At 49.7% G+C, this 12,345-nt stretch overlaps 1 protein-coding gene across 1 annotated transcript in view; it reads left to right on the top strand.

The window, feature by feature from the left end:
- Positions 1-6,335: 6,335 nt before the first annotated feature.
- Positions 6,336-12,345, top strand: part of BRSK1 (BR serine/threonine kinase 1) — a 53,399-nt gene continuing 47,389 nt past the window's right edge. Inside the window, exon 1 of the mRNA XM_029585271.1 lies at positions 6,336-6,444. Coding sequence (XP_029441131.1) covers positions 6,336-6,444 — 109 coding nt within the window. The remainder of the gene's footprint in view (positions 6,445-12,345) is intronic.

Raw genomic sequence — 12,345 nt, 5'->3', positions numbered from 1 at the left:
CCTTTTGAGCCTTTGAAGAGGGCGACATTAAAAGATCTTACTTTAAAAGTGTTTTTTCTCGTGGCTATTTCTTCAGCACGGCTAGTGTCGGAGCTTCAGGCCCTTTTTAAGAATTACGGATACGGGAGTCTCTTTGAGGACGGTTCCTTCCTTTCTCCCAAAGGCGGTATCCTCCTTTCATTTGAATCAGTTGGTAGAACTCCCTTCCTTTCCAGGCTTGATCCGCTCTGATCCCCAGTCTAGAGATCTGAGGAAGCTGGACGTGTGACGGATTCTGTTGCATTATTTGGAAATTACAAATAACTTCCGCCTGTTGGACCATTTTTTTTGCTGTGGAGTGGCCTCAGAAGGGGGCATAAGGCGTCTAGGGCGACTATCGCCCGCTGGTTGAAAGAGGCTATTGGTTCAGCGTACCTGGTTCATGGTTGTCCGGTTCCGGTTGGTCTTCAGGCACATTCTACCCGATCGCAGGCAACCTCGTGGGCTAAGTGTCAGCAAGTTTCGCCGCAAGAGATTTGTAGGGCGGCTACTTGGAAGTCTTTGCACATCTTTGCTAGGCATAACTGGTTGGATGTCCAGGCCCCAGGCTCTGGGGGGTTTGGAGAAGGTGCGCTTCGAGCGGGACTCTCAAGGTCCCACCCCGCGTAGGGAAGCTCTGGTACATCTCAGGAGTCTGGACTGATTTGGGTACATACAGGGAAAGGAAAATTGGTTCTTACCTGATAATTTTCGTTCCTGTAGTACCACGAATCAGTCCAGAGTCCCGCCCATTTCAGCGTTGGGGTAACAGAGAGTCTGCTCGTTCAGTACTTCTTGATTTTTCTCTGCAGAATAGTTTTCAAAGTTAAAACGGGTTCGTGAGCAGGATGTTTGGCGTTGCAGGGTTTCTCCTCCCCCTGTCCAGGAGGGGGTAAAATTGTTAATTGTTTATCTTGGTCTTGTTCTGCTTTGATACAGTGTAATACTGACGGACTGTAGGTGGCACCTCAGAGTATAGGGCAGAGTCAGTCAAAACTTCTCTGTCTCCATCTGCTGGCGGGGAGGTAAAACCCAGGAATCTGGACTGATCCGTGGTACAACAGGAATGAAAATTAGTAGGTAAGAACCAGTTTTCCTTTTATGGACTTCTCCTCTAGGAGCTTATCCAAACCTTTTTTAAACCCAGTTACACCAACTGCCGTAACCACATCCTCTGGCAATGAATTCCAGAGCTTAATTATGCGTTGAGTGAAAAATAATTTTCTCCGATTTGTTTTAATGAGCTACTTGCTAACTTCATGGTGTGTTTGGTCCTTTTAAAATCTTAAAATTGAGATTTCATAACACAAGAATATCGAAGTGCTTTACTTGAATTTAAAGACCAAATGCCATAAAAATGCAAGGGTTTTTTTTTTACTTCCTTAGGGGAACTTGCAACGTCTACACCTTGGTAACGCATAGTAACATAACAGATGACAGCAGAAAAAGACCAGTTAGCTACTGTAGATTGCCTGTCCATGTGCAAGGATATATCCCTAGCTATCGAGTTGTATCACTGATAGGATACCGCTCCTTATTCACGCCAAGTTCCACATTCAGTCACTTGCAGATTGCAAAGTTAGCTGGATAAACTTATCCAGCAAACTTTGGATGGATATTCAGTGTGCTACCACACTATTGAATATAGACAACTATTGTAAAGGTAGCCAGATAACTTTATCCAGCTAACTTTAGGACGGCTGTACGGCATGACCAGAGTTAGCCGGATAAGTTATCAGGCTAACCTTACTCTTCCCAGAAATGCCCCTGGAACGCCCCCATGTTATCTGACTACATTTTAGCTAGATAAGAGATATTCAAAATTCGGCCTTTAGCCACTAAATGCCTCTGAATATGGACCTCATCCATTTTTCTAGGTTTTCCTTCTCGGCTCTCTATCTCCCTCTCCTGATATATGAACATACAGGATCCCATTCGTAATCCAATACCCAGCCCTCTACCCCAGATCCAGGTACAAGCCCTGCAGCAGTTCAAACGGCTACCAAAACTAGTGGGTCTGTTGTCCGAACAACTGGCCTCTGAGGTTCGCTTTTTCCTGCCTTTTCCTCTTCCTCTTCCCGTCCCCACAGCCACCACCAACCTGCCAGCACCAACCCATTTGGCTTTTGTGGAGTTGTAGTCTGCTGGTACTAGCCCAGTTCCCCCCAAGGCGTGCAGTGTCACTATCTCAGTGTGGTATACTGCATGACAGGGAGTTGTCCTAAGTCAGGGATGGACAACTCTGGTCCTTGAGAGCCACAAATAGGTCTGATTTTCAGGATATCCACAGTGATTATGCAGATTTGCATACAATGGAGGCCAGCTATGTAAATAAACCTTATTTTTTTTTATTTTATTTATTTACGTAGTTTTGTATACCGACATTCATTTCGAAAAACATCGCATCGGTTAACATAACTTAGCAACAGAGCTTTACAATTAACAAAAAAAATTAAGGAACAAAGAGATTGATAACACAAATGGGGGAAAACTGGATTGGTTAAAAGTAACATATGGATAACAATTTGGGAGTAACTTAGAGATGTTAGGAGGTGAATAAATACAGGGGAAAGAGAGAAAGGGGAGAAATAGCGAGGCAGGTATAAAGCGTTCACTATATAACGCTAAGGGAAAAACTAGGTTGAGAAGGCATAATTGAAGTAACAATTAGATAACATACAACTGGAGAGAGGAGAGGAGAGGAGAAAAATTGTAGAACAAAACTAGTTGGCAGGTAGGTTGCTTAATTGTAATGATAGAATAACACTTGAGGAGGATAGCATCTGGTAGGAAAATTGGAAAACAAGTGGGGAATCAGATAGCCATAGAGAGAGATCAAAGTAGGTGGTGGTTCTTCAAGAGTAGGCTTGTGTGAACAGCCATGTTTTTAGTTTTTGCTTGAATTTTCTTGTGCATAATTATGCATATTCATTGTGGCTATCCTGAAAGCCGGGCCGGGCCGTGGATGTTGAGGATTGGAGATGGCCACCCTTGCCCTAGGTAAATAGGACCTACGTCTCCCTGAAAAGCTAGGACTGGATCAGCCTCTCCAGGTCTACTTGGATGAGGTAGCAGCCCTGGGTGTCATCATGAGATTATTATGATCCAGTCTTGCTTTTATAAGACCTATCCCAGTGCACACTGCAGCACAAGCAGCCAGCTCTACGGAGAGGGGAATTAAAAGATTAGAGCAGGACTTGCGTTTTAAGGATGGCATGGAGTTGGGGAGAAGGCATCTGGTGCAGTCTTGGACCATTTCTTGGCGGATGGCTGCTGTCAGTCCTTCAGCCCTTCCTGCCCCAGAATCATTGATGCTCGCGGCTCTCCCCTACCTGCCAACATTTGCCATTCATATCACCATTTCATTGTCCTTCAGGTCTTTAAACATTTTGTCAGAGGCAGCAGAAAATTATCAAAATACCCGAGTCACCAAAAATAGCAGGTAGGGCTTCTGATTCTGCTGCTAGGTAGTCGATGGCACCTCTCCTTTAAGGCCGACGTCATGCATGCTCTCATAGTTTTGAGGAGTACCACCTTCGTGTTGTTTCCATACAGGGGGGATCTCATAAGCGTGAGATGGTACCTGGAGCTACAGTGCTGGCATCCTCTTATGCATTTTAAAAACCTTCAGATACTCTCTATGCTAGACACTAGCAGGAGCCGGAGAAATATTTGTAGTTCCGGTGTGGTCAGAATTTTGCAGGGGTCTCCATTGGCGTTTTCAGCCCTTGCCCTCTCTGCATCTTGCTAGAGTCTCCCTTGGTATTTTCAAACCCTGTGCTCTTTCCATTTTGCTGGAGTATCTGAAGTCGAGAAAGCATTGGCTAAGCACAGGGGATCTCTGAGGGAGTGGCGGGGATTGTAAAGCTGAATTAGTTGGGTGGATGGACAGGCTTAGATAAGCCATACAGTCTTTTTCTGCCATCATCTTTCTGTGTTTCTATAGTATTTCCAGGGCACTCCTTACAGTATTTTTACTGTGTATGGCAGCATTATGTGTGCAGTGTGTTACAAGGCAATTCACATGATTACAAAACCCCTATTCCACCAAGTACATCTTGGTGCCTCTTTTGAGTGTTTTAGCCTCTGGTGGACATGTTATTTTTGTTGGGAAGTATGCTATGGGACTCCTTCCTTCTGAAGGTGCTGTGGCCTCTGGTGGATGTGGTATTGCTGTCGGGTGGTATACTGTGGGACTCCTTCCTTCTGATTGCACTGTGGCCTCTAGTGGATGTGATATTACCATCAGGCGATTTTACATGGGACGCCTTCCTTCTGATAGTGCTGTGATCTCTGGTGGATGTGTTATTACTATCAGGTGCTTTTACGTAGGACTCCTTCCTTCTGATAGTGCTGTGGCCTCTGGTGGATGTGGTATTGCTGTCGGGTAGTTTACCATGGGATGTCTTCCTTCTAATAGTGCTGTGGCCTCTGTTGGATGTGTTATTACTATCAGGTGCTTTTATGTAGGACTCCTTCCTTCTGAAGGCACGTTGGTCTTTGGAGGATATGATATAGTGTGGTATTCCTTCCTTCTGATAGTGCTGTGGCCTCTGGTAGATGTGGTATTGCTGTCGGGTAGTTTACCATGGGATGTCTTCCTTCTAATAGTGCTGTGGCCTCTGTTGGATGTGTTATTACTATCAGGTGCTTTTATGTAGGACTCCTTCCTTCTGAAGGCACGTTGGTCTTTGGAGGATATGATATAGTGTGGTATTCCTTCCTTCTGATAGTGCTATGGCCTCTGGTGGATGTGGTATTGCTGTCTGGTGGTATAATAGGGGACTCCTTCCTTCTGAAGGCACTCTGGACTTTGGTGGATGTAGTATTCTTATCGGGTAGTATACCATGGGACTCCTTCATTCTGATAGTGCTATGGCCTCCGGTGGATGTGGTATCATTAGTGTGGGGCTTCTCCCTCCTGGCACTTGTATACAGGTACAGTGGCACGCGTGCTATCAGGTGGTGAAATTGCGGGGACAGGTCTGAGAGAGGATCTGATAATTCAGAATCACAAAAAAATGCTATCGGATGGTATACCAAGGGGCTTCTTACTTTTAAAGATGCTGTGGCCTCTGGTGGATGTGGTATTGCTGTCTGGTGGTATAATAGGGGACTCCTTCCTTCTGAAGGCGCTCTGGTCTTTGGTGGATGTAGTATATACCATGAGATGTCTTCCTTCTGATAGTGCTGGGGCCTCGGGTGGATGTGGTATTGCTATCAGGTAATATACCGTGGGACTCTTTCCTTCTGAAGGCGCTCTGGTGGTTATGGTATTGCTAGAAGGTGGTATACATGAGATGTCTTCCTTCTGATAGTGCTGGGGCCTCCGGTGGATGTGGTATCATTAGTGTGGGGCTTCTCCCTCCTGGCACTTGTATACAGGTACAGTGGCGCACGTGCTATCAGGTGGTGAAATTGCGGGGACAGGTTTGAGAGAGGATCTGATAATTCCGAATCACAAAAGAAGATAAATTGATCCCTGTCCCCGGCTAGCCCAACCACTGCATCTCCCTGTTTCTCTTCCACCTTCACCCCTGGCTTTTCCCTCTCGCTCTCTCTCTCTCTTTCTCACGCCTTCCTCCTCTCTCCTTCCCCGCACAATACCTGGCAGTGAAAGCGCTCTCTCAGCTGTTCACAGATTGAGAAAGACCAATAGCCAGAAGTGAATTTGATAGGCTCCCTCTGCGCCCCTCCCTCCCCAACCTGCCGCTTCATTCTCCTACCCCCGTACAGGCTGCAGAAGGCCCTGGCTGGTACCTCCCGAGGCTGGGAAATAAAACAGAGGTGGGGAGGGGGGGGGGGGAAGAGGAGCAGCACACAAAGGGTTAAATCAATTTTAGCTGTCAGCGAGTCCCCGGATGCTGAGGAAAGAAAAGAGAGAGAGAGAACGCAGAGGAGAAAGGAGAGAAGGAGGGGGAGGGCGGGAGGGAGGAGCAGTCACAGCATCACTAAGAAGGCAGCATCCAGCGGAGGACCACGCAGCTCCCAGATGATGCTAGTACCAGGACCCTAGCATCGGTCCCCCCCCCCTCCTCCCTCTCTTCCCCTCCCCTTTGGATGCATCAGCAAAGAGGACCAGCAGCGATCCACTTCCTCCCCTCCCCCCCTCCCCCCCATCCAGGGCAACAAAAAAAAAATCAAGCCTTTAAATCGAAGAAAAGGATTGAGGAAAGGAGGGAGGAGGAGGAGGGAACCGCTAGGAAGAGACAAATCCTGCATCTCTTGTCTCCTTTTTTCCCCCCCCCTCCCCCATTGTTCTAGCCCTGGGAGGGGAAGGCCGGGACCCGCTGGAGGAGTGACAAAGCCGGGACACTATGTCTGGGGGTAAGGAGGCAGGAGGCGTGCATCCTTACCAGCAGACCCAGCACGCGCAGTACGTGGGACCCTACCGGCTGGAGAAGACCCTGGGCAAGGGGCAGACAGGTGGGCCTCCTTCCTCTATGTACTACTCCTGGGACTCTGGGGGCGGCTGGGTGGGCGGGGGGAGGAGAAGGGACAGGTTGCCAGTAGGCTGGGGGGGGGGGGAGGGGGGGGGTGATGCGATGGGTTTGGGACGGTGCTGATGCAGGATACCTTTCGGGGGACAGCCTGGGGTGGGAGACACCATGCTCTGTCCATCAGTGCCCAGAAGCAGCGGCACCTGTACTGCTCTCGTGTAATGTGTCCCCAGGATGGAGCTGGGACATCTGTCTGCAGGCTGCACGTAGAGCACATCCTTGCCCGGTAGCCCCCTTAAGTCGGTGATCATCCGCCTACAATGGGTTTCTCCCGCTGTATAGCGCTGCTTTCTCAGGTAGAAGCCTCGATGCCCTTGCCTGGCCCCCCTGCCCAGAAATGAGCTCCCTCTGCTTAAATCCCCTCAGCCGTGCCCCCCTGCCAGGGAAGAAGGCATGACGCTTCTTTGCTTGGATGGGCGTGGGGGAGATTTTGGCCTGCGAGTGGAGATTGAGGAGGGGTATTCGGTGCATGAGAGGCAGTGCGATCAGCCCAGGGAAGCAGATTCTGCTGATTTAGATTTATTGCCGCTGGAGGGGAAGGAATGGGAGAGAGAATAGGTGTGTGTGTGTGGAGTGGGCTGTTTCCATGCTCCCATGGTAGGGTTCATTGTCTGGCAGAGTAGAGGCATGACCTGTGCTGGGAGCCTTGCGGACTGGTCTCAGGGTGATCTCAGGTCATGAATACCCCAGGACGGTGAAGTGCCAGGGGCCGCAGAGGGAGGGCCAGAAAGTGAGGGCATCCTTCAGTGGGAAGAGAAGGAGGAGCTTAATTTGGAAGAAGGAATGGGGTACAGAGAAGGGACTTCCACCATTCATGTAATATTGGTTGGGGTGGGGGGTCTTGCATTAGAGAAAAAGTGGGGTATTGTCTAGAAGGCACAGAGACAGATGTGCCACAGACCCAGGAAAGTACACAAGAAAGGACAGAATCCAGCCCAGCACAAACTAATTTTGCTGATGTATTTTCTGGGCTCTGGTACTGGCAATGGTGTGTGTGAGAGAGAAGCTCCCTGCCTCTGAAGTGTGTACACTCACTGCACCGGGCTCTGATGCTGGGAATAGTGTGTGTGTGACAGAGAAGCTCCCTGCCTCTAAAGTGTGTACACTCACTGCACCGGGCTCTGATACTGGGAATAGTGTGTGTGTGACAGAGAAGCTCCCTGCCTCTGAAGTGTGTACACTCACTGCACCGGGCTCTGATACTGGGAATAGTGTGTGTGTGACAGAGAAGCTCCCTGCCTCTGAAGTGTGTACACTCACTGCACCGGGCTCTGATGCTGGGAATAGTGTGTGTGTGACAGAGAAGCTCCCTGCCTCTGAAGTGTGTACACTCACTGCACCGGGCTCTGATGCTGGGAATAGTGTGTGTGTGACAGAGAAGCTCCCTGCCTCTGAAGTGTGTACACTCACTGCACCGGGCTCTGATGCTGGGAATAGTGTGTGTGTGACAGAGAAGCTCCCTGCCTCTGAAGTGTGTACACTCACTGCACCGGGCTCTGATACTGGGAATAGTGTGTGTGTGACAGAGAAGCTCCCTGCCTCTGAAGTGTGCACACTTACTGCACCGGGCTCTGATACTGGGAATAGTGTGTGTGTGAGAGAGAAGCTCCCTGCCTCTGAAGTGTGCACACACACTGCACCGGGCTCTGATACTGGGAATAGTGTGTGTGTGAGAGAGAAGCTCCCTGCCTCTGAAGTGTGTACACTCACTGCACCGGGCTCTGATACTGGGAATAGTGTGTGTGTGAGAGAGAAGCTCCCTGCCTCTGAAGTGTGCACACACACTGCACCGGGCTCTGATACTGGGAATAGTGTGTGTGTGACAGAGAAGCTCCCTGCCTCTGAAGTGTGTACACTCACTGCACCGGGCTCTGATACTGGGAATAGTGTGTGTGTGACAGAGAAGCTCCCTGCCTCTGAAGTGTGCACACACACTGCACCGGGCTCTGATACTGGGAATAGTGTGTGTGTGACAGAGAAGCTCCCTGCCTCTGAAGTGTGCACACACACTGCACCGGGCTCTGATACTGGGAATAGTGTGTGTGTGACAGAGAAGCTCCCTGCCTCTGAAGTGTGTACACTCACTGCACCGGGCTCTGATACTGGGAATAGTGTGTGTGTGACAGAGAAGCTCCCTGCCTCTAAAGTGTGTACACTCACTGCACTGGGCTCTGATACTGGGAATAGTGTGTGTGTGACAGAGAAGCTCCCTGCCTCTGAAGTGTGTACACTCACTGCACCGGGCTCTGATACTGGGAATAGTGTGTGTGAGAAAGAACTCCCTGCCTCTGAAGTGTGCACACACACTGCACCGGGCTCTGATACTGGGAATGGTGTGTGAGTGAGAAGTTCCCTGCTTTTGAGGTATGCAAACACAGTGCACTGGGCTCCTATACTGGGAATGGTGTGTCAGTAAGAGAGACGTTCCCTGCCTCTCAGGTGTGCAGACACACTGCACTGGGCTCTGATACTGGGAATAATTTATCGGTGAGAGAGAAGCTCCTTGCCTGTGAGGTGTGCAGACATGCTGCACCAAGCTCGGATACTGGGAATAGTGTGTGAGGTATGCAAGTGCTGTAGTGATGGTGGGAATGACTTTTCTCCTGCTCTGACCACTGAGGTGTGCAGGCAGAGTACATTGTCACTGTTTGAACGAGTCTCCGCCTCTCTCCTCAACCTCCCATTTGGTTTACCCAGAACACCTATCAGTGGGCATGCTGGGAAGTGTAGTTCTGTCCTTTTCATGTCCCCAAGACAGACAGGCAGTGGGTAATCCTTCTGTCCGGGATGATGAAGGCACTGGAATGCCCAAGGGTCATACGCTGCTGGCAGGATTAATTGCATTTATTTTTAGAACAAGGGCTGGTAGTGCCAGCGTCATGGCTCTTTGTTTACATAAGGAATTGACTGTGAGCAGGAGGTCCTGATAATGCAGTGATGCAGCTGTCCTTTCCAGCGCTCGGGAATGGGCTGACATTGGACTCTGCCAGCCCAGAGGTGCAGAACAAAACAGAGCACTGGAAGCCTATAAATATGTCCATGGTAACACAGTGGATACTGGCCAGTGAGACCATTTGGCCTGCCTGGGCGCCCCTGCCTTCACTAGCCTAGCTACGGATATCCCCCAGCTGACGGCCATACAGGCTGGCCTGCCTGCAGGAGGTCACTCCCTCCTAGCTGGGAAGTGTAGCCAAGTCCGGATGCAGCTTGTGCTAGGAAATGTGCTGTACTCTCTTCCCTGCTCAAAGCTGTGAATGTCTCGAAACCTTGTCTCCTCTTCCTGGGAGTTTGCTACTCCATGCCACTGCTCTGTTGATTTGGGGCCCTCATCTTCTCTCCTCTGCAGCTGTTCCATGCAATTGAGCATAAGATTTCCATAACTTGTGTGTGAGAAAAGAGGGGGGGGGGGGGGGGGGGGGGGGGAAGCGTTTGTGGAAAGTATGAGGGTCATTGATGCTGTGCATTCCTCAGTCCCCCCCCCCCCCTCAACTATTCAGTTTCCTGCCAGCGGCTGAGATCAACCACTGCCTAGAGCCCCCTCTCGCGTCCCATGGCAGGGGGCTGACATCTGCGGGTCACTAAGGCTATCCTGGGCTTCTTATCTGCCTCCTCCTCTGCCAGCTGCAATCAGAAGTCTGAACGCAGGGGGGCCAGCGGGGCCCACGACACTTCAGCTGGAAAGTTGGCAGGAGATGAGGCAGGTACAGGGAAGAAGTGCTGCTCTCTTACCTGTGATCTGTCCTTTGGAACGTGGGGAAAATGCATGCAGACTGTCTCTTGACTTTTTCACCTGCTTTATCTGGAGGTAGATTTTTATCTGGAAAAATAGCATAGGTTGCAAACTCCACCGCCACGCCTCCCCTGAATGTGTCTGAAAGCCCAGCGCCTTGGGGATTAACACGCCTGCTCTTCCCTGTGCTGCGGCATGGCTTCCGCACGCGCTGGATTCCGTTTTCAGCTGTGCACGCCCTGCTTGGCCCCCGTTAGCCACCCATGCCAGTTTGGACGGGCAAAGTAGGCGTGAGCAGCCTGGCGGTTAGTTCAGCAGGCCGAGAACCAGGGAAGTTCAGGGTTCAAATTCCACTAGCCCTCCTCCTGAGCTCGGGCAACTCAGCTCACCTTCCCCTGCCTCAGATACGAACTTAAATTGGGAGACCTCTGGGAGCAGGGCAATAGCTCCAGCTCTCCTTGAGCCATCCAGGACAAGTCATAAGATAAATCTAAATAGAAAATTAAGCAGGCTGCTCAGGATTGTGATGTCGAGCCCGCACACGTTATTTTCCAAGTCAACACGGTAGTTGCGCAACGTGTTGTCCAGGATCAGTGCCACCGTGTGTGTGTTGCATAGGGTGACACGTACGGTAATAATATCACTATCTGTGCATGCCTCACAGGGTTGCACGGTTATCTTCTAAGCCGCTGCACCGCAGTAACATCGCAGTCTGCGCATGCGCCGTTACGTTCCGTGATCATCATGTGACTTCCCCTTCTTGTGCAGATGTAATTTCAGCCTGTTCCATTGGGTTATACAGTTATAGTGCAAGAGGTTATTATATAATAATATCACCACGGGCATCCTCTGTAGTGTTTCATGATCTCAATACGGCACACTGTACAATAATAATGCCATCATCTGCACGCGCTCCATAGTGTTACACGGCTCTAATGTCACCATCTTTGTGTGTTCCTTAATGTTTCATGGTTATCGTGGCCACATGTTAAATGGTGATCATTGCACTATCTGTGCATAATCCTTAGTGCTCCACAGCTATACTGTTACAAGTTATACAGGAAATTTCACTGTCTGTGTGCTCTCTTTAGTGTTTCATGATTATGGTGGGACTCATTATTCAGTATTACCATCATCCTCTCTGCTTGCTCCTCAGTGTTACACGGTTATATTGGGACTCGTTATAGGGACTGTCGCCGTCTGTGCATACTCTGTAGTGTTCCACAGTTATAGTGGGACTTGTTATGCGGTATTAATGTCACCATCTACGTGTGTTCTGTGGTAATACATGGTTATAGTAGGACTTGTTATATGGTATTGCTGTCGCTATCTGGGTGTGCTCTGTAGTGTTATGCGATCATAGTGAGACTCATTGTATGGCGTTCTCTGAGGACAGCAGGATGGTTGTCCTCACACATGGGTGACATCATCATATGGAGCCCGGCACGGAATTTTGATCTCAAAGATTCTAGAACTTTCAAACATGCCCTACTGAGCATGTGCAGGTGTAGTCCTCATCCTGCCCCCTAGGCAGAATTGCTCAGTCCCTTTTTTTCCGCGGAGCCATGTGGTCACTGTATTCAGCTTTGCTTTCTCTTCACAGTTTTTGTAAGTGATTTTTTTCTAGAGCTGCAGCTATTTTACTTTCCTTTACCTTACAGTAGTTTTCTTTTTTTCCTCTTCTTTTTACTTTCTGCCAGCCGCATGGTGGGCCTTAGTCTCTATGCAGCCTGGCAGAGTCTAATACTATCCTGTATTAAATAAATACGGCACCTGCAGTTTGATATCTGTGTCCTCTCCTTGCTCTGTCTGTTTTTGAACATTTTGTCCGGTACTGGCAGGACTGACATGAGTGCAGTTCGTGGGTGATCCATATAGGCCACTGAGCCTGGGGATTCGCCTGAGTTCTACCAGGGTAGGAGTTCACCGATCAGTCAGCATCGATGGATGTTCAGACAGTGAAAAGATCGAGAACCAGACCGTTCCTGTGGGGGGGGGGGGGGGGAGAGCTCCCCACATTCAAAGGAAATAGTCTCCATGGGCAGGAGCCCTGGATGACGTCGCCTCCCCTCCTGCTTGCCTGTGATGGCAGTGCAG

Source organism: Rhinatrema bivittatum, chromosome 19, assembly GCF_901001135.1.
Source record: "Rhinatrema bivittatum chromosome 19, aRhiBiv1.1, whole genome shotgun sequence".
NCBI lineage: Eukaryota > Metazoa > Chordata > Amphibia > Gymnophiona > Rhinatrematidae > Rhinatrema > Rhinatrema bivittatum.
This window is presented reverse-complemented; position numbering and strand designations above follow the sequence as displayed.